The 22,795-nt window shown below is 38.9% G+C and overlaps 1 protein-coding gene across 5 annotated transcripts in view; it reads right to left on the bottom strand.

The window, feature by feature from the left end:
* The window catches only part of BBS5 (Bardet-Biedl syndrome 5 protein), a 32,506-nt gene that overhangs the window by 6,338 nt on the left and 3,373 nt on the right, over positions 1-22,795 (bottom strand). For 3 of the 5 annotated variants that reach the window (XM_071686096.1, XM_071686098.1, XM_071686097.1), the window contains exons 4-8: positions 21,002-21,129; positions 20,716-20,851; positions 16,272-16,373; positions 14,750-14,941; positions 14,439-14,510 (exon numbers count right to left, since the gene is read on the bottom strand). In XM_071686096.1, coding sequence (XP_071542197.1) covers positions 14,439-14,510; positions 14,750-14,941; positions 16,272-16,373; positions 20,716-20,851; positions 21,002-21,129 — 630 coding nt within the window. The remainder of the gene's footprint in view (positions 1-14,438; positions 14,511-14,749; positions 14,942-16,271; positions 16,374-20,715; positions 20,852-21,001; positions 21,130-22,795) is intronic. The other 2 variants (XM_071686100.1, XM_071686101.1) reach the window with 1 other exon arrangement.

The following is a 22,795-nucleotide window of genomic DNA, read 5'->3' as shown; positions in this document are numbered from 1 at the left end:
GGTAAAAGAGAGATATGGTAGTGATAAGAGTATGGATGAAAGAGCTGAAGAGGGTGTGCTGAAAAGGTTTGGATATATGGAGAGAATCTGTGAGAAGAGGTTGACAAAGAGAACTTATGAGTGAGAAGTGGAAGAAACAAGAAGGCAGAGACCAAATTGGGGATGGAAGGATGGGATGATTTGCTGTCAGTGGACTGAACCAGACAACAGATGGGTTAGAGCAGTGTGTTGAAAAGATGCCAGAAAGCACTAAGTCAAGAAATAAATAGAACTGTGAATCTTAAAGGTGTAGAAAGAGCTATGTGATGTACCTATATCTAATTTTAATATGTGCTTATTATGCATATAAATCAAAGAGTAACAGAGGAAAAAGAAAACAGAGCAAAATGGGAAAGAGAATTTTTGAGGAATAATGAGCAGAGTGGGTAATAATATACGTTTTGGAGAATAAAATCTTTTCCCTTTGATGTAGTATCCTGCAAGCATTAGAGATATTCACCATGGAATGTTGGCCTTTTTTTGAGATTCCTACCTACTGTCATATATTGGTGAAAAAGCTCTGCTTTGGCCACCCATTTTGGATGTTTCTGGAATCACTAATGCCCATGCTAAACTATTGGGATTCTCTTATCAGCAAATGCACCTAAGCTATGAGATCACTTTCCTGCCAGCTCCCAACAAAACTGTGGCTCTCATAATTCACAGACTGCAGTTCCACTCCATTGCAACCACTAAAAGCCATATATAAAAGGTGTCTTTAGAAAGAAGGGATGGCCAGACAGGATAAGGAAAACAAGAAAATCTTTGTGGGGCACCATGTCGGAGAGAAATAGTTTATAATATGTCAAAACTTATAATTCTCTCCTCATGCTTTGTGCATGATGATTATGAAAGCATACTAACATGAGGGTGGAGGGTTAGGGAAAATCTTTCAAATCAGGTTAAAAGAAAACAAAGCACCTTCACTGGCAATCAAAGGTGTACCAAAAACCAACTATCTGAGGGGAGGAAATTCCAATGCTATACATATCAGATCCACCACATCTAAAATGAGAAACTTGTTACAAAGGTGGAAGAAAGGAGCCAAAGGCCCCTATTCTTGGATTCCACCAAAGAAGGGATTTTGAGAAAAGCCTAGGAAGATGAGATCTCTCAAATAGTATGTGCTTTAGCATAAAGCCTAGCCTGAGCCAATAAGACGAGTTTCTTGCTCCAAGTAGAGATAAACAAGTTCTTCAAAAATCTCTGGTGAAATCCAAAAGATTTTGATGAGATTTAACCATATGACACAATATCTTCTACATGAAACCTTCGTAGAGTGGGTGAATAATGGAACAATACTGACATATAAAAGTCACCTTCTTGAACAAAAACTGGGAGTTAGTATTAAGTTGAATAAGAAGTGTCTGGCAAGAAAGACAAGAAGATTCTTGTGTCTGGACAGGGTTTATGGTTCATTAACTCTTTTTCATAGAGCCCAAAGTTACAAGGAAAATAACTTTTCTATGATAATGCTAAGAAGCTAAAATGCCAGAAAACCATTCAACTGTAAAAGGTTTAAGACTTCTAAAAACTTCCACTCGGACAAAAATGAGAGATGCAGCTGGCTGCTGAAGTACAATGCGAAGTACATTCCAAGAAAGGGATTCTTGAAAGGCACCCTTATAAAAGGCAACAGTTTTACAAACCATGTAGCTGTCATGAAACAAAAAAGAGAAGAACTCTACACAAAAAGTTCCCATAACTTCTATGCAAGAGTCCTGGAAAGAGGGGCAAGTATGAAGTCTGTTGGGGATGAGAGAGCTTGGGAAGTGAGTCAGTTGTTGTTCGCTGATGATACAGCGCTGGTGGCTGATTCATGTGAGAAACTGCAGAAGCTGGTGACTGAGTTTGGTAAAGTGTGTGGAAGAAGAAAGTTAAGAGTAAATGTGAATAAGAGCAAGGTTATTAGGTACAGTAGGGTTGAGGGTCAAGTCAATTGGGAGGTGAGTTTGAATGGAGAAAAACTGGAGGAAGTGAAGTGTTTTAGATATCTGGGAGTGGATCTGTCAGCGGATGGAACCATGGAAGCGGAAGTGGATCATAGGGTGGGGGAGGGGGCGAAAATTTTGGGAGCCTTGAAAAATGTGTGGAAGTCGAGAACATTATCTCGGAAAGCAAAAATGGGTATGTTTGAAGGAATAGTGGTTCCAACAATGTTGTATGGTTGCGAGGCGTGGGCTATGGATAGAGTTGTGCGCAGGAGGATGGATGTGCTGGAAATGAGATGTTTGAGGACAATGTGTGGTGTGAGGTGGTTTGATCGAGTAAGTAACGTAAGGGTAAGAGAGATGTGTGGAAATAAAAAGAGCGTGGTTGAGAGAGCAGAAGAGGGTGTTTTGAAATGGTTTGGGCACATGGAGAGAATGAGTGAGGAAAGATTGATCAAGAGGATATATGTGTCGGAGGTGGAGGGAACGAGGAGAAGAGGGAGACCAAATTGGAGGTGGAAAGATGGAGTGAAAAAGATTTTGTGTGATCGGGGCCTGAACATTCAGGAGGGTGAAAGGAGGGCAAGGAATAGAGTGTATTGGAGCGATGTGGTATACAGGGGTTGACGTGCTGTCAGTGGATTGAATCAAGGCATGTGAAGCGTCTGGGGTAAACCATGGAAAGCTGTGTAGGTATGTATATTTGCGTGTGTGGACGTGTGTATGTACATGTGTATGGGGGGGGGTTGGGCCATTTCTTTCGTCTGTTTCCTTGCGCTACCTCGCAAACGCGGGAGGCAGCGACAAAGTATAAAAAAAAAAAAAAAAAAAAAAAAAAAAAACTTCTATGGCCTCAGAATCTTCAAGGAAGGACTAACAGTTTTACCGAGCTAAGTGGTACTGAAGGTGAAGAGAAATGGCAAATGCTATGTAAAAGTCATCTTCTGAGCATTCACAAAACCTTTCTATTGTAGAAATATTTGATCAGGGTACAAGAAAAACAATGATGGTAGTCTAGAAATACTGTATCAGAGCATCAACTGAGGCATATTGCAAAACTGAAGGAAGCCCTGGCACTAAAGTTGGTTGTTCCATCTGGGGCTACCAGCATCACAGTATTACAAAGAAAATCACATAAAGAGAAACTGGCTCAGAGGATGAGCCAGGTAAAACAAATATGTGTCCAGTATATTCTGATCCCAGGAAAGAGCATCTACTATCACTGGACTTGAATCCAAGAGGATATCCTCCTAGAAACTGCACACTTTATAAAATTTGAAAAAAAGCTTTCTTGGACAAGGCCAGAAAAGGATATTCTTTTTGACCCTTTTGCTGTGCAATCAACTTCCAGGGAGGTGCCCTTAGAAGTGTCAATAATTCAGCGAAAAATGAAGTTAATGAATTTTGACATTTCCCATTTTTTTTCTTAGATTTGGCACTAAACACCTTGAAATTTTAATGGATAGATAAAAATGGTAATTTGAACAAAACATGCAAAACCATGTGCAAGACTGTTCTCCCATACATGGTGATGTACATAAATTCACTCACCCAACTCAACAAATAGCTAAAGTCATTACTTATTAACAAAAATTGATTACCAGTGTGCATTATAAGACAATAACAATACATAAGAAATAAATAACCTTCTTAGAAAAGTGACAAATATATAGTGAAAAATAAATGCTGTTACTTTGCCATAGTTTTTATTCCTGAACTTCTACTTCAGAGAAAATTATGATAATGACAATACAGAACATAATACAGTACAGTATTATGCACATTATGAATTACTTACATCTAAATCTAATGAAAAATATGGCTAAGATCCTCAACCTAAAAACTTATGATTGTAGCTAAATACAAACTTTTTCACACTGGTAAAACACTTTTTAAGTCAGGAAGATTTTGACCTTGGACCTCTCAATCTTATGTCATTTGTGTACAAAAACTGGTGTAGCTGAGACGAATGAGGGGAGCAGGTCAGGAGTTTCTATTTATGTATCACCTGATTATACTTCTGATGCATTATATTCAATATTCATCAACATCCTCAAACTCAACCCCAGTCTCAGATACTACCAAAATGGCTCCAATTTCTGCATCAGTTGCAGCCCTATCATTTTTGCCACTCATGACGGCAAAATGAAGAATAAAAGCTTGGAAATCACAACTACAAACATAAAAACACCATTTGGCAATTTATTCCAGGACTTCTAGTCTATATCAGCATTAAATTAAAAATAAACCATAACAAAGTAATTAGAGAACAGGTAACGGGTAGTTGATCAATAAATCAATAACATCAGTTGACTGAATGCAAATAAACACTATGCTCTGCACCACTAACACTTTGCCTAACTTCTGGCTCATAGAAGCTTATGAGGATGTAAAACATCCTCAGTATCAAAGATAATGAAATTATCATCATGGGATAATGTAATATTTGTAACTTGTCCACATATGTAAATCCAAGCTCAAACATCATACACATGGATTCTGGACGATAAAGAATACTGAAGTGCAAAGACTGTAAACATTGATGTTTATAGATTTTACCTGCCTATTACGAACTATCAGGCATAAAACAGTGTATCAGAGAACAATAAAATCAATAAAATCAATCTCAAAATATGGCAAGCAAGAGATCAACCTACTGCATGGTTGATCAGGTGGCATCCGAATACAAAATGGAAGCATGCAAGAAGTGGTAGGTTTTCAAGGCTGTACGGGTATTTCTGCTTGTTGTAGCAGAGGGAAAAGATTTTCTGAGTAACTCCAGTCATTGTTACTAATGGGAAAATGTTCATGAACTGATACTTCTAATTGCCACATAGATCTGCATGAGCCTCTGTTACTAGGCACTGGATGGCTATAGTACAGTCAATACAAAAATTATGCACCCAAACTTCAGGGCCTGCTGGGAGAAGAAATGTGAAACCTACAGTTCCTTAATGATGATAGAACAGGAACTCTATATTTTTGCCCAACAACCTGCAGCCCCTTCTTAGATCTGATGTATCCACACAAACCTTCAGAGAAATTACAAGACTCCACATTATGGACTCCGGGGGTTCCTTGAATTGATCATCCAGCTAGGAAACTGAAAAATCCATAGGGATATGGACAACTCTGTGTGCTACAGGAAGGAAGTAAACATTCAGAAGGAAACTTTTTTCAATGAAGTTGCACAGGGTTCTCAACTTGACTTACCCAGAATCTGCTCCAAATGATGTTGAAACACCAAAATCATGGACCATAAGGCAATCAGAGCACCTACACAATTTGGAACTTTGTTCCTGAAGAACAAAGAAAGTCAATCCAAGTTCACTCTATTCCTAGCCATCTAAGACTTAGGAAATAAGTGGGATTTGTCCTGGTTAATGTTAAAACCCACATCTAAAAGCCTTCATGAATCGATTACCTTGTCTGGTGCGCTAACTTCTAAGATAACATCATCAAAATTTGTCAAAGCCCTTCACCGTTTCCATTCACAATAAATACCACATGCACACCAATTATTCACTCAACTGCCACATAACTCACTTTCATATTTAAATCACCCATCACTAATATCTGGTCTCGTGCACCAAAACTGCTGACACTCACTCAGCTGCTCCCAAAACACTTACCTCTCTAGATTCTTTCATGACCAGGTGCATAAGCAACAATAATCACCCATCTCTCTCCATTCACCTGCAGTTTTACCTAAATCAATCTAGAATTTACTTCCTTACACACTTGATTGCCATTTCCTGCATTAGTGAGGTAGTGCCAGTAAACAGACAAAGAAAAACCCATCCACTCATATACACACATATATGCATAAACATACATGTACATATACATACATGTGCACATACATATATGTATATACACTCGTACATATTCATACTTGCTCACCTTCATCCACTCCTGGTGCCAGCCTGCCCCACAGGAAACAGCATTACCACCCCCTGCATCAGCGAGGTAGTATCGGGAAACAAACGAAAAAAGGCCACAGCCACTCACACTTATTCTCTAGCTATCATGTGTAATGCACTGAAACTACAGCTCCCTACCACATCCAGGCCCCAATAACTTTTCCACGGTTTATCCCTGACATTTCACATGCCCTAATTCAGTCCACTGACAGCAAGTTGACCCCAGCATACCACATCATTCCAATTCACTCTATTCACTGCATGCCTTTCACCCTCCTGCATGTTCAAGCTCTGATTACTGAAAATCTTTTTCATTCCATCCTTCCACCTCCAATTTGGTCTCCTGCTTCTCATTGTTCCCTCCATCTCTGACACAAATATCCTTTTTGTCAACCTTTCCTCACTCATTCTCTCCATATGTCCATACCATTTCAACACACCCTCCTCTGCTCTCTCAACAACACTTTTTTAAGGACACACAGGCATCTCTTGCACATGTCATCACTGCTTCCCTGAATATATTCCATTCCTCACCCATTCCCCTCACATCATTTGCTTTCACCTTTTGCCATTCTACACTCAATCTCTCCTGCTACTTCCTCTCACAAGTCTCCTTTCCAAGCTCACTTACTCTCACCAACATTCTCTCCTCTCTTTTGAAAACCTCTGCAAATTTTCACCATTGCCCCCACAAGATTGATCAGACATCCCACCAGCTGCACCTCTCTGCACATTTACTTCTAAAGTCTCTCTTTTACATGCCTACCAATCAATACGTAATCTAATGCAGGAAATGGCAAATAGTATGAAAGAAAGATATATGAATAAATAACATACATACAAATATATATATATATATATATATATATATATATATATATATATATATATATATATATATATATGTGCAGGGGTTGACGTGCTGTCAGTGGATTGAATCAGGGCATGTGAGGCGTCCGGGGTAAACCATGGAAAGCTGTGTAGGTATGTATATTTGTGTGTGTGGACGTGTGTATGTACATGTGTATGGGGGGGGTTGGGCCATTTCTTTCGTCTGTTTCCTTGCGCTACCTCGCAATACGCGGGAGACAGCGACAAAGTATAAAAAAAAAAAAAAAAAAAAAAAAAAAAAAATATATATATATATATATATATATATATATATATATATATATATATATATATATATATATATATATATATATATATATATATATATATATATATCTTTCTTTCTTTCATACTATTCGCCATTTCCCGCATTAGCGAGGTAGCGTTAAGAACAGAGGACTGGGCCTTAGAGGAAATATCCTCACCTGGCCCCCTTCTCTGTTCCTTCTTTTGGAAAATTAAAAAAAAAACGAGAGGGGAGGATTTCCAGCTACCCGCTCCCTCCCCTTTTAATCGCCTTCTACGACACGCAGGGAATACGTGGGAAGTATTCTTTCTCCCCTATCCCAAGGGATAATATATATATATATATATATATATATATATATATATACATATATATATATATATATATATATATATATATATATGGGATGAAGAAGTAAGATTATTAGTGAAAGAGAAGAGAGAGGCATTTGGACGATTTTTGCAGGGAAAAAATGCAATTGAGTAGGAGATGTATAAAAGAAAGAGACAGGTCAAGAGAAAGGTGCAAGAGGTGAAAAAGAGGGCAAATGAGAGTTGGGGTGAGAGAGTATCATTAAATTTTAGGGAGAATAAAAAGATGTTCTGGAAGGAGGTAAATAAAGTGCGTAACACAAGGGAGCAAATGGGAACTTCAGTGAAGGGCGCAAATGGGGAGGTGATAACAAGTAGTGGTAATGTGAGAAGGAGATGAAGTGAGTATTTTGAAGGTTTGTGGAATGTGTTTGATGATAGAGTGGCAGATATAGGGTGTTTTGGTCGAGGTGGTGTGCAAAGTGAAAGGGTTAGGGAAAATGATTTGGTAAACAGAGAAGAGGTGGTAAAAGCTTTGCGGAAGATGAAAGCCGGCAAGGCAGCAGGTTTGGATGGTATTGCAGTGGAATTTATTAAAAAAGGGGGTGACTGTATTATTGACTGGTTGGTAAGGTTATTTAATGTATGTATAACTCATGGTGAGGTGCCTGAGGATTGGCGGAATGCGTGCATAGTGCCATTGTACAAAGGCAAAGGGGATAAGAGTGAGTGCTCAAATTACAGAGGTATAAGTTTGTTGAGTATTCCTGGCAAATTATATGGGAGGGTATTGATTGAGAGGGTGAAGGCATGTACAGAGCATCAGACTGGGGAAGAGCAGTGTGGTTTCAGAAGTGGTAGAGGATGTGTGGATCAGGTGTTTGCTTTGAAGAATGTATGTGAGAAATACTTAGAAAAGCAAATGGATTTGTATGTAGCATTTACGGATCTGGAGAAGGCATATGATAGAGTTGATAGAGATGCTCTGTGGAAGGTATTAAGAATATATGGTGTGGTAGGCAAGTTGTTAGAAGCAGTGAAAAGTTTTTATCGAGGATGTAAGGCATGTGTACGTGTAGGAAGAGAGGAAAGTGATTGGTTCTCAGTGAATGTAGGTTTGCAGCAGGGGTGTGTGATGTCTCCATGGTTGTTTAATTTGTTTATGGATGGGGTTGTTAGGGAGGTGAATGCAAGAGTTTTGGAAAGAGGGGCAAGTATGAAGTCTGTTGTGGATGAGAGAGCTTGGGAAGTGAGTCAGTTGTTGTTCACTGATGATACAGCGCTGGTGGCTGATTCATGTGAGAAACTGCAGAAGCTGGTGACTGAGGTTGGTAAAGTGTGTGGAAGAAGAAAGTTAAGAGTAAATGTGAATAAGAGCAAGGTTATTAGGTACAGTAGGGTTGAGGGTCAAGTCAATTGGGAGGTAAGTTTGAATGGAGAAAAACTGGAGGAAGTAAAGTGTTTTAGATATCTGGGAGTGGATCTGGCAGCGGATGGAACCATGGAAGCAGAAGTGGATCATAGGGTGGGGGAGGGGGCGAAAATCCTGGGAGCCTTGAAGAATGTTTGGAAGTCGAGAACATTATCTCGGAAAGCAAAAATGGGTATGTTTGAAGGAATAGTGGTTCCAATAATGTTGTATGGTTGCGAGGCGTGGGCTATGGATAGAGTTGTATGCAGGAGGATGGATGTGCTGGAAATGAGATGTTTGAGGAAAATGTGTGGTGTGAGGTGGTTTGATCGAGTAAGTAACGTAAGGGTAAGAGAGATGTGTGGAAATAAAAAGAGCGTGGTTGAGAGAGCAGAAGAGGGTGTTTTGAAATGGTTTGGGCACATGGAGAGAATGAGTGAGGAAAGATTCACCAAGAGGATATATGTGTCGGAGGTGGAGGGAACGAGGAGAAGTGGGAGACCAAATTGGAAGTGGAAAGATGGAGTGAAAAAGATTTTGTGTGATCGGGGCCTGAACATGCAGGAGGGTGAGAGGAGGACAAGGAATTGAGTGAACTGGATCGATGTGGTATACCGGGGTTGACGTGCTGTCAGTGGATTGAATCAGGGCATGTGAAGAGTCTGGGGTAAACCATGGAAAGCTGTGTAGGTATGTATATTTGTGTGTGTGGACGTGTATGTATATACATGTGTATGGGGGTGGGTTGGGCCATTTCTTCCGTCTGTTTCCTTGTGCTACCTCGCAAACGCGGGAGACAGTGACAAAGCAAAAAAAAAAAATATATATATATATATATATATATATATATATATATATATATATATATAATATACATAAATACAAATCTTCACCTTAGCCTCCACAAGATAATGATCAGACATCCCTCCAGTTGCACCTCTCAGCACATTAACATCCAAAAGTCTCTCTTTCGCGCGCCTGTCAATTAACACGTAATCCAATAACACTCTCTGGCCATCTCTCCTACTTAAATAAGTATACTTATGTATATCTCGCTTTTTAAACCAGGTATTCCCAATCATCAGTCCTTTTTCAGCACATAAATCTACAAGCTCTTCACCATTTCCATTTACAACACTGAACACCTCATGTATACCAATTATTCCCTCAACTGCCACATTACTCACCTTTGCATTCAAATCACCCACCACTATAACCCAGTCTCGTGCATTAAAACCACTAACACACTCATTCAGCTGCTCCCAAAACACTTGCCTCTCATGATTTTTCTTCTCATGCCCAGGTGCATATGCACCAATAATCACCCATCTCTCTCCATCAACTTTCAGTTTTACCCATATTAATCAAGAATTTACTTTCTTACATTCTATCACATACTTCCACAACTCCTGTTTCAGGAGTACTGCTACTCCTTTCCTTGCTCTTGTCCTCTCACTAACCCCTGACTTTACTCCCAAGACATTCCCAAACCACTCTTCCCCTTTACCCTTGAGCTTCGTTTCACTCAGAGCCAAAACATCCAGGTTCCTTTCCTCAAACATACTACCTATCTCTCCTTTTTTCACATCTTGATTACATCCACACACATTTAGGCACCCCAATCTGGGTTTCCAGAAAAGAAGAGTGAATGTTGGGGTGAAGAGGGTGGTGAGAGTAAGTGAGCTTGGGAAGGAGACTTGTGTGAGGAAGTACCAGGAGAGACTGAGTACAGAATGGAAAAAGGTGAGAACAATGGAAGTAAGGGGAGGGGGGAGGAATGGGATGTATTTAGGGAATCAGTGATGGATTGCGCAAAAGATGCTTGTGGCATGAGAAGAGTGGGAGGTGGGTTGATTAGAAAGGGTAGTGAGTGGTGGGATGAAGAAGTAAGAGTATTAGTGAAAGAGAAGAGAGAGGCATTTGGACGATTTTTGCAGGGAAAAAATGCAATTGAGTGGGAGATGTATAAAAGAAAGAGACAGGAGGTCAAGAGAAAGGTGCAAGAGGTGAAAAAAAGGGCAAATGAGAGTTGGGGTGAGAGAGTATCATTAAATTTTAGGGAGAATAAAAAGATGTTCTGGAAGGAGGTAAATAAAGTGCGTAAGACAAGGGAGCAAATGGGAACTTCAGTGAAGGGCGCAAATGGGGAGGTGATAACAAGTAGTGGTGATGTGAGAAGGAGATGGAGTGAGTATTTTGAAGGTTTGTTGAATGTGTTTGATGATAGAGTGGCAGATATAGGGTGTTTTGGTCGAGGTGGTGTGCAAAGTGAAAGGGTTAGGGAAAATGATTTGGTAAACAGAGTAGAGGTAGTAAAAGCTTTGCGGAAGATGAAAGCCGGCAAGGCAGCAGGTTTGGTATGGATGGTATTGCAGTGGAATTTATTAAAAAAGGGGGTGACTGTATTGTTGACTGGTTGGTAAGGTTATTTAATGTATGTATGACTCATGGTGAGGTGCCTGAGGATTGGCGGAATGCGTGCATAGTGCCATTGTACAAAGGCAAAGGGGATAAGAGTGAGTGCTGAAATTACAGAGGTATAAGTTTGTTGAGTATTCCTGGCAAATTATATGGGAGGGTATTGATTGAGAGGGTGAAGGCATGTACAGAGCATCAGATTGGGGAAGAGCAGTGTGGTTTCAGAAGTGGTAGAGGATGTGTGGATCAGGTGTTTGCTTTGAAGAATGTATGTGAGAAATACTTAGAAAAGCAAATGGATTTGTATGTAGCATTTATGGATCTGGAGAAGGCATATGATAGAGTTGATAGAGATGCTCTGTGGAAGGTATTAAGAATATATGGTGTGGGAGGCAAGTTGTTAGAAGCAGTGAAAAGTTTTTATCGAGGATGTAAGGCATGTGTACGTGTAGGAAGAGAGGAAAGTGATTGGTTCTCAGTGAATGTAGGTTTGTGGCAGGGGTGTGTGATGTCTCCATGGTTGTTTAATTTGTTTATGGATGGGGTTGTTAGGGAGGTGAATGCAAGAGTTTTGGAAAGAGGGGCAAGTATGAAGTCTGTTGGGGATGAGAGAGCTTGGGAAGTGAGTCAGTTGTTGTTCGCTGATGATACAGCACTGGTGGCTGATTCATGTGAGAAACTGCAGAAGCTGGTGACTGAGTTTGGTAAAGTGTGTGAAAGAAGAAAGTTAAGAGTAAATGTGAATAAGAGCAAGGTTATTAGGTACAGTAGGGTTGAGGGTCAAGTCAATTGGGAGGTGAGTTTGAATGGAGAAAAACTGGAGGAAGTGAAGTGCTTTAGATATCTGGGAGTGGATCTGGCAGCGGATGGAAACATGGAAGCGGAAGTGGATCATAGGGTGGGGGAGGGGGCGAGAATTCTGGGAGCCTTGAAGAATGTGTGGAAGTCGAGAACATTATCTCGGAAAGCAAAAATGGGTATGTTTGAAGGAATAGTGGTTCCAACAATGTTGTATGGTTGCGAGGCGTGGACTATGGATAGAGTTGTGCGCAGGAGGATGGATGTGCTGGAAATGAGATGTTTGAGGACAATGTGTGGTGTGAGGTGGTTTGATCGAGTAAGTAACGTAAGGGTAAGAGAGATGTGTGGAAATAAAAAGAGCGTGGTTGAGAGAGCAGAAGAGGGTGTTTTGAAATGGTTTGGTCACATGGAGAGAATCACTGAGGAAAGATTGACCAAGAGGATATATGTGTCGGAGGTGGAGGGAACGAGGAGAAGAGGGAGACCAAATTGGAGGTGGAAAGATGGAGTGAAAAAGATTTTGTGTGATCAGGGCCTGAACATGCAGGAGGGTGAAAGGAGGGCAAGGAATAGAGTGAATTGGAGCGATGTGGTATACCGGGGTTGACGTGCTGTCAGTGGATTGAATCAAGGCATGTGAAGCGTCTGGGGTAAACCATGGAAAGCTGTGTAGGTATGTATATTTGCGTGTGTGGACGTATGTATATACATGTGTATGGGGGTGGGTTGGGCCATTTCTTTCATCTGTTTCCTTGCGCTACCTCGCCAACGCGGGAGACAGCGACAAAGCAAAAAAAAAAAAAAAAAAAAAATATATGTATATAAATATATATATATATATTTCTTTCATACTATTTGCCATTTCCCATATTAGCGAGGTAGCGTTAAGAACAGAGGATTGGGCCTTTGAGGGAATATCTTCACCTGGCTCCCTTCTCTGTTCCTTCTTTTGTAAAATAAAAAAAAAAAAAAATGAGAGGGGAGGATTTCCAGCCACCCGCTCCCTCCCCTTTTAGTCGCCTTCTACAACACGCAGGGAATACGTGGGAAGTATTTTTTCTCCCCTATCCCTATTATCATTATACATAATCACTGTTTCCCGTGTCATGGACTTATACAATCACCAGCATATCAAAACAATCATGGAACAAAGAAAAAAGGATACTGATCCTTTAGCAAGCCAGCTGACAACAGCAGCCAATTAACGTGCATAAGCAACTTAGTCCTAAAGAATTGTGAGAGCTCTGGTTTTGCTGGGAGCTGGTGGAAAGATGTCATCAGCCTGGGGCTGTTGCTGATTGGTTGAGAGTGAATGCCAATAGTCAAGCAAGGGCTACAGTGATTCGAGAGCTGACTGAAAAGGGTGCGCGAAGCAGTGCTTCCTCACCAATTTAAGAGAGTAGGATGGGATCTTGACCCTATATTCCCTCATGAATGTCTTATCATGCCTGTGGGGCATGAGACATCAAGTTTTGGATTGTAAAAATTTCTGAAAGGAGTAGCCATACGTGCTTGAAAAATATAGTTGTGAGGTGAAATAAGCATAAGAACTAACCAGATATCTATTTCAGCTAGATGAATAAGAACAGGCACAGGAACAGATACTGAGATGGCTATTAGAAGTAAGGAAATATGGGTGCATGATAGGTGATGTACATCCAGCATAAAAACTATCTCTCAGTTTTTGTCTTAGACAATACAACACAACTGATAAAGAATTTTAACAAATGCTTTAGGGTGTTACCTCACATTGCTAGTCCTACTTTCCTTATGTATATTTCTCATTGAGCATAAAAGTACACATCATAAAGTATGCTGTTTTCAAACCATTCTAATGTATCTTGTATATTTTCAATTTCGAGACTAATTACTACACAAAGCACCTACAACAATAATTAAGAAATGTATCTCACATTCATGCTCACCAACTCTACTGGCACAACAAGAATTGTTTCATTTTGAAATTCACAAGACCCATCCATAAAGATAGTTTATTTGATGGATGTACATATGTGTGGTAGAAGTGGGACCATATCAATAACCCTATCATCAATGCTAGCTAGAAACTTTACTGAAAAGAAATATACACTATGAGTAAATATTCAGATGAATTCATTACCTCTAAAGGTAATGGAATCTCAAGCAGCCACATGGTACTCTCACCTAAATATGTGTGCTTGTGCAGAATGAGGAAGAGCATATTTAGGTTATTCACTAATTCTTCAAGACAACAGTTCTAGATTTTTAAAATGATTACGTAAGTTACACTCTTCTCCAATAATATATTCAATATTAAATTGTTACACAAACCGTAGCTCATAAAAATATAATAAGCAGTTTAATTCATGAAGCATAAGAGAATAACTAAATTCAGAACCTCCAAGTAACAACTTTAAGACGATATTGCATGAACAATGATGATACTAGCAAGCTTGTTTATGCTACAGAGTGACAATGTTTGCCTACCTGGTCTGCATTGACCAGTAAAAAGGCTCGAGGTATTGAGTTCATATTGATAGCATCCATGCCAAGTGAATCCTGAAAAAATACTTCTTATATCATAGCCTGTCTTCCAAATATTTTTCAATTTCCAAAGAAGTTTTGAGAAGTTACCATCTCTCTAACTACAATAACTATTTTCTCTCCAATGAATGATGCATTATGAATATATTTATTATCCCATTAATCTATCTGTTTACTACGAATAATTCACAGTACAATTATGAATATAGAGAGAACTGTCAATATATAAACTTAATCAAAACTTGAGCCCATACCTTATCTTGCAAAATAAATTCCACACCAAACACAGGGCACTGGGAATAAACACTATATAGTGCAGAGATCTCTTTATGAACTTCATGAAGCTTCTCCACTGGATCAATCCTAAATCCCAGCACATATCCTCCACTTGCTTCTGAGCTCTCTACAACCAATGCCATTCCAAACTTAGATTCACGAACTTTTACCTATGGAAGAATACAAAGAAAGTCAGAAGAGGAAAGGCAGATCCAACTTAAAGTTACACCTAAAATATACATGCATGATCTTGTTTCACACTCTTAACATGGCATTCCCTTACAAGCCTTCCCAGGTTACTATATGTGGTACCCATGCTCTTCATTTACAATATTGTTCACCAATCAAAGGAAGTGCAGCATATCTGATTCTTAATCTATTTCACTGACTGTTTTGTTGTAGTATCTAAGTAGCTGAAGCCAACCTTAGTCTAATAATATGGAAACCTCATCTCTTACTGTTTCTGACAAAATGGTTAAAAAAGTAATTAAGTTTTAATACCAAGAAACTTTTTCAGCCTAAAGAAGGTGTGTATGTGTGTGTACTAGTGTGTAGATGGGACCAGCAATACTATATCAAAATAACATGAAACTGCAGACATTGGTGATCTGCTGCAGTGTAATCCCAATGGAGCATGTCTAGTGCTCTGTGGGGCTACCCAAAAACCTGAGGGCATTGCCCTGAACTGCCAAAAGCTTCCTTATTCTGGAATTCATGGAGATGTGCCTCTAGGCATCCTTTAAAATTAGGACAATTGTCAATCTTATGCAAAGCCTTCACTATATCCTCTCTGTTTGCCATACCATATGCCAGGATTCTCTCACTCTGCATGCTACCCTGTAACTATTACAATACATCTAAGTGTTGTGGGTGAGAACAACATAATGGAAAGAGATTACCAGTCAGGTGCTAAGACTGCACATGTATGTCTAAGACAGTAATGCATCATTGTCAGATGAACACAGCCAAGAGCAAAATGTAAAAAATAGTTTGTAAAGAACTTACTGACACATGAAGCATTATAATGAAAATAACGAGTTAAGAAGAAAACAAAGAGTGTGCTGCAAGTAATATGAAATATAAATATACATAAAAATCTTCAGCGAGCTCTTTTGTTGGAAAGAAGTCAGGGGTCATTCCCAGTTATTCTCTAAGGTATCAATAAACAAGGGGTACCTGACTTACAAACGCACTACCTACGAATATTCATATTTATTAATGAACTCTAAAAATCAATATTCAATTCCTGGTCTGACATACAAAATCAATTACTTATAGTTACAAACTACAGAACTACATATCTGAATGTGTATATTTTTTAGATGTTGCTTAATATGATGTTCTATTAATTATATTTACTTAGGAATGCAATATCCAATACATTATTACAGTCAGGTATAGGTATTTACTCTATTCATTTCTTTATATTTTCTAACTTCTGAAAAAGGTCTGGAACATAACCCATTTGTAAGTCATGGAACCCTGTATATTGTCACTTACTGATGCTATTTGAAGATATGGAAGTGAAATGTTGAAGAGCTCATTCATATTTGCAAACCACACAAGCCTCACATTAGTGATGATAAACGTCCCTAAGTTGCCCTGTGGGGAAAAAGTCACTCTTTAACAAAGCTTTGGGAAATGAGATTTTTTCCTTTAAAAGTCATTAAGATAACAGCAAAAAGTACTAGTGCACAATGGGTATGGAGCATCAACACTGACAGTCAGTGGATGTATATAACATAACGCTAAAGGGATGATAATTCTGTTCATAAACAAGTGATGACTTGTGCATTTCAAACATTCCACTAAGCTCTCTTGGTACACCATCTGATATCAGTGAGACGAGAGCCACACACTAAATCTTCAGTAGTGTATGAGAGAAAGAAAGAGCTGGCCAACCCAAGGAAAAAAAAAGGAAGTGAGAATGGACATATTTCAAGTCGTGTAAACATGATCTTTGCAAGTTAGAAAAATTCTCTTGATCCTCAAAAGTATTCAGCCAGTGATCATGGACATTAAACCCCGTGATATCCTGTGACTCACTCACCATCTGCCTTCATTGAAAGGGTCACTCTGGGTGTACTTTCCAGATACAAAACTGTTACTTTGTGATCATTTTTATTATGGCTGTTTTTATAAGGTCTGACTTAAAGGGGAAAGAAGCAACACCTGGTCATTAGGCCTATAATCTGCAACACAATCCTGCATCTAGACACTCATTAACTAAAACCTGATCCTTTAACCATTAAGTGCTTGGTGACCATAAAATTGCTTGCAATATTGTACAAAACAAAGCAGGTCTTCAGAATTTCTCTTCTGTTTTATAGAAATATAAGAAATCCATGTAGATGTAAGTAATATTTAAAAAAGAAACAAACATAACTTATAGCTACAAAACAGTACTAAAGTTGACATGTAATGCCACCATTTATGGGTAGTGGAGGGAGCAAGTAAGATGGGGAGGAAGAGCAGAGGGAAGAGTCTCTGATGCAAATTTGGTAATGACTCATCTCCCTATTTATGAGAAATACATGCAAATATAGAGGACATATACAAATAAGTTAGCCAACATAACTTACATGGTTCTGAGTTAGCCCTAAAGATAATGTGTACTTGCCCCAGCAGAGGTTGGGGAAGGAAGTTAAGGGGTAAACTTTGTGTCCCTCATTCACTAAAGGACACTTACCACTATTTATGGTTATCATTTACCCATATTTACCTAAGAGAGAATGTTGGGGTGAGGAGAGTGGTGAGAGTAAGTGAGCTTGGGAAGGAGACTTGTGTGAGGAAGTACCAGGAGACACTGAGTGTGGAATGGAAAAAGGTGAGAGCAAAGGATGTAAGGGGAGTGGAGGAGGAATGGTATGTATCTAGGGAAGCAGTGATGGCTTGCACAAAAGATGCTTGTGGCATGAGAAGCATGGGAGGTGGACAGATTAGAAAGGGGAGTGAGTGATGGGATGAAGAAGTAAGATTATTAGTGAAAGAGAAGAGAGGCATTTGGACGATTTTTGCAGGGAAATAATGCAAATGATTGGGAGATGTATAAAAGAAAGAGACAGGAGGTCAAGAGAAAGGTGCAAGAGGTGAAAAAGAAGGCAAATGAGAGTTGGGGTGAGAGAGTATCATTAAATTTTAGGGAGAATAAAAAGATGTTTTGGAAGGAGGTAAATAAAGTGCGTAAGACAAGAGAAATGGGAACATCAATGAAGGGGGCTAATGGGGAGGTGATAACAAGTAGTGGAGATGTGACGAGATGGAGTGAGGACTTTGAAGGTTTGATGAATGTGTTGGATGATAGAGTGGCAGATATAGGGTATTTTGGTTGAGGTGGTGTGCAAAGTGAAAGGGTTAGGGAGAATTATTTGGCAAACAGAAAAGAGGTAGTGAAAGCTTTGCAGAAGATGGAAGCCGGCAAGGCGGCAGGTTTGGATGGTACTGCAGTGGAATTTATCAAAAAAGGGGGTGACTGTGTTGTTGACTGTTTGGTGAGGATATTCAATGTATGTATGTCTCATGGTGAAATGCCTGAAGATTGGCGGAATGCATGCATAGTGCCACTGTACAAAGGCAAAGGAGATAAAGGTAAGTGTTCAAATTACAGAGGTATAAGTTTGTTGAGTATTCCTGGAAAATTATATGGGAAGGTACTGACTGAGAGGGTGAAGGCATGTACAGAGCATCAAATTGGGGAAGAGCAGTGTGGTTTCAGAAGTGGTAGAGGATGTGTGGATCAGGTGTTTGCTTTGAAGAATGTATGTGAGAAATACTTAGAAAAGCAAATGGATTTGTATGTAGCATTTATGGATCTGGAGAAGGCATATGATAGAGTTGGTAGAGATGCTCTATGGAAGGTATTAAGAGTATATGGTGTGGGAGGCAAGTTGTTAGATGCAGTGAAAAGTTTTTATCGAGGATGTAAAGCATGTGTACGTGTAGGAAGAGAGGAAAGTGATTGGTTCCCAGTGAACGTCGGTTTGCGGCAGGGGTGTGTGATGTCTTCATGGTTGTTTAATTTGTTTATGGATGGGGTTGTTAGGGAGGTGAATGCTAGAGTTTTGGAGAGAGGGGCAAGTATGCAGTCTATTGTGGATGAGAGGACTTGGGAAGTGAGTCAGTTGTTGTTCGCTGATGATACAGCACTGGTGGTTGATTTGGGTAAGAAACTGCAGAAGCTGGTGACTGAGTTTGGTAAAGTGCGTGAAAGGAGAAAGCCAAGAGTAAATGTGAATAAGAGCAAGGTTATTATGTACAGTAGGGTTGAGGGACAAGTCAATTGGGAGGTAAGTCTGAATGGAGAAAAACTGGAGGAAGTGAAATGTTTTGGATATCTGGAAGTGGATTTGGCAGCGGATGGAACCATGGAAGCGGAAGTGAGTCACAGGGTGGGAGAGGGGGCGAAAGTTCTGGGATGTGTGGAAGGTGAGAACATTTTCTCAGAAAGCAAAAATGGGTATGTTTGAAGGAATAGTGATTCCAACAATGTTATACGGTTGCGAGGCATGGGTTATGGATAGGGTTGTGCGGAAGGTGGATGTGGTGGAAATGAGATGTTTGAGGACAATATGTGGTGTAAGGTGGTTTGATCAAGTATGTAATGAAAGGGTGAGAGAGATGTGTGGTAATAAAGTGTGGTTGAGAGAGCAGAAGAGGGTGTATTGAAATGGTTTGGTCACATGGAAAGAATGAGTGAGGAAAGATTGACAAAGGGGATTTATGTGTCAGAGGTGGAGGGAACAAGGAGAAATGGGAGACCAAATTGGAGGTGGAAGGATGGAGTGAAAAAGATTTTGAGCGATTGGGGCCTGAACATGCAGGAGGGTGAAAAGCATGCAAGGAATAGAGTGAATTGGAACGACGTGGTATACCGGGGTCGACATGCTGTCAATGGATTGAACCAGGGCATGTGAAACGTCTGGGGTGAACCATGGAGAGTTTTGTGGGGCCTGGATGTGGAAAGGGAGCTGTGGTTTTGGTGCATTATACATGACAGATAGAGACTGAGTGTGAATGAATGTGGCCTTTGTTGTCTTTTCCTTGCGCTATCTCAAGCGCGTGCAGGGAAAGGGGTTGTCATTTCATGTGTGGTGGGGTGGCGACGGGAATTAATAAAGGCAGCGAGTATGAATTATTTACATGTGTATATATGTATATGTCTGTGTATGTATATATATATATATATATGTATAAGTTGAAATGTATAGGAATGTATATGTGCATGTGTGGACGTGTATGTATATACATGTGTATGTGGGTGGGTTGGGTCATTCTTTCATCAGTTTCCTTGCGCTATCTCGCTAACGCAGGAGACAATTACAAAGTATAATAGAAAATATATATTTACTTAAGTATATCTACATACACCCATATTCATTTACACATCTTTTTACACATCAGAATTACTTCTAGAGTAAAGTAGTGTCTGTAATAAGCACCCGTAGTGACCAACCAAAAGACAATTAACAGCCATACCTATGTCAAAATAGTTATGGGATGATCAAAATAAGACTATAGAAACTAGTGTTCTTGTGGTGACCTCCAGTGCCTGCTATGCAAATCACCATATGATGACCCCCTATTTAATTAAACTGAATATAAGGATGCATTAATTCTTGATGACTGTGTTCAAACTACTTTTTGTTTTAACAAACCTTTCTCATGATGGAAAAAGTATCTCAAATATAAACTATTTCTTTACTATAATGGGAAAGAATATTTAGAATACGGTCTTTCTTAAGTTAACGTGGATATCTACTTTCTTGGTGACAAATTTCTGATGATTCACATCAGATGATTTGAAAACACCATGCAAATTTTTCTTCAACTTTAACCCTTTACTAAATGCTATACACATCTCACCTATGGGCAAGATTAAGGAAAAACTACGGTCAAATCTTAAGAAGATTCACTTTACCTCTTCTTTCTTAAGAAATAATCTTACCTGATCACTAGAAAGGTTCCATACACCATTCACACGTGAAAATATTTGTTCTTGAGGTAAGATTCTAAGCTGTTTGTTCTGGATAAATGCACCACGCAGCTTAAGCTCACGATACATCTTAGAGGAGTTGTAAGCCCTGATGAATTATCATTACATAAAGTATCATTAAAAGAAGCTTATAGATCTATATCACATATCAATTCAGAAATTTTAATTCAATAGTCATATCAATAATATCTCATAAATCTTCTTCAGAAAATGCTAATTTGTTTCTTAATAAACTCACTTATACACTCCAATTACTGATGTGAAGAGTCTTGGGGTACCCGGGACAAGGTTTGTGAAGATGAACTCAAATCTAGTATTGTTTGCTTTAGTAAGGATATACAGAGCCTCAGTTAATCCTCTGAGTTTCTGGAATCATTTGATGAATTATGAAATAAAGAGGAACTGGACAATAATTCAAACATCAGTGATTATGGCAAATGACTGGTGATGTATTTCTGAAAATAATAATCTATTACTCCACTTCCCACTAAATGGGTGAGCAATTTTCCAAGCATGTCAGTAAGTTAGTTATGAGCCTCATCAAGACAATACCAAATATACTAAAAAGTAATATCCTTCCTACTCTGTGACTGTCTCTAAACCATACCCAAATTGACAACTGACTGAAACATACCAGAATTGATAAAGGAAGTCTGATCTAAAGTAAAAGAAATCAGTGAGAGGTAAAAAATCATGAGATAGTATCAATGAAATAAAAGTTTGAGAAAAAAAAGGAATGTGTAGAACATAGTAGAGTCTGCAGTGTATTACAGAGGTTTTGTATGTCTGGTTTCCACGAAGGTGGGAAAAGATAGAAAAGGTACAAACAATCATATATGTTCTTTACCTTTGATACTGTGCTTAAACTTAATCTATACATGTATTTCCTGATATAAAGCTGATTAGTTCCTGCACAGCCTCATCCAATAAAGGAAAAAAATTGAACAATCTGCAAATGCGTTAGTTAAAGACAACCCCATGACATACAAAATCACTCACTTTGTATCCACCCTTCACATTAAGTCTTTTTGTCTAATCCCATCCCACTTCAATAAGTATCATCTCTCACAGTTCTAGACCCACTTCTTGCAACAGCCATCTCACCTATTTATATTTTGCTAGTAAAGCCACTAGTAGGCAAAGAAACACAGATTTACCTGAGAGAATACAGAGAGGGCAACTAAAATGGTACCTAAATTAAGCCAGCTGAGGAGCTACAATGAGAGGCTAAAGATTTGCTCATTATGGAGGAGAGAAGAGAGGAATGACATTATTATAGTCTTAAAATTTGTAAATCCCTCGGATGACAATGACATGAAAGTTCTTCATAAACTGTAGTGACAACATAACCAGAGACCACTACAAGGAGCTTGTCAGAAAGTAGGTAAAGAGATACTCTTTCAGTGAAGGAGTGGTGGAAGGCTGGCAAAGTCTAAGTAAAGATACTGTGAATGCTGGCAATATATAAATGTATACATAACTACTTGATGGTAATCTTTTTTTTTTTTTTAAATGAGGCCTCAAAGTGACTAATCCCTCCTTTTAATTTGAGAAATACTGTTGGAAACTGCTGGTTATCTAACTCATCCAAAATCTTATTGACAGAACTGCATACCAAATATGCTTAGAATCTGGAAATATAGTAAGCAAATATTGAAATTTATAACCAATGGATGATGAAAAGAAAAATTCTCAGTTAATGAAACGACAATGACTTCATTAAGATGAATAGAAAGTGCTGCTACGATCACTTTAATGCATACTAAAGAAATGTTTGTTACATATAGCACAATGGTCTGTAACACTTCTGAAAGAACAAAAAATACAGAGCTGAGTGTGAAGTTAGAATCCTGAAGAGACTGTCATATGAGGATAAAAGAAGGAACAGTAATCAAAAGGATTCAATGAGAGTGATTAAGAGTGTATTTCTAAGATATCTGTAGAAATAGGAGGGAGGACTAAGTGAAAGGCAGAACAGTGTAAGAAAAAACTAATACATATAAAAAAATTCCTTAAAAGCCATATCATAAAA

Source organism: Panulirus ornatus, chromosome 41, assembly GCF_036320965.1.
Source record: "Panulirus ornatus isolate Po-2019 chromosome 41, ASM3632096v1, whole genome shotgun sequence".
NCBI lineage: Eukaryota > Metazoa > Arthropoda > Malacostraca > Decapoda > Palinuridae > Panulirus > Panulirus ornatus.
This window is presented reverse-complemented; position numbering and strand designations above follow the sequence as displayed.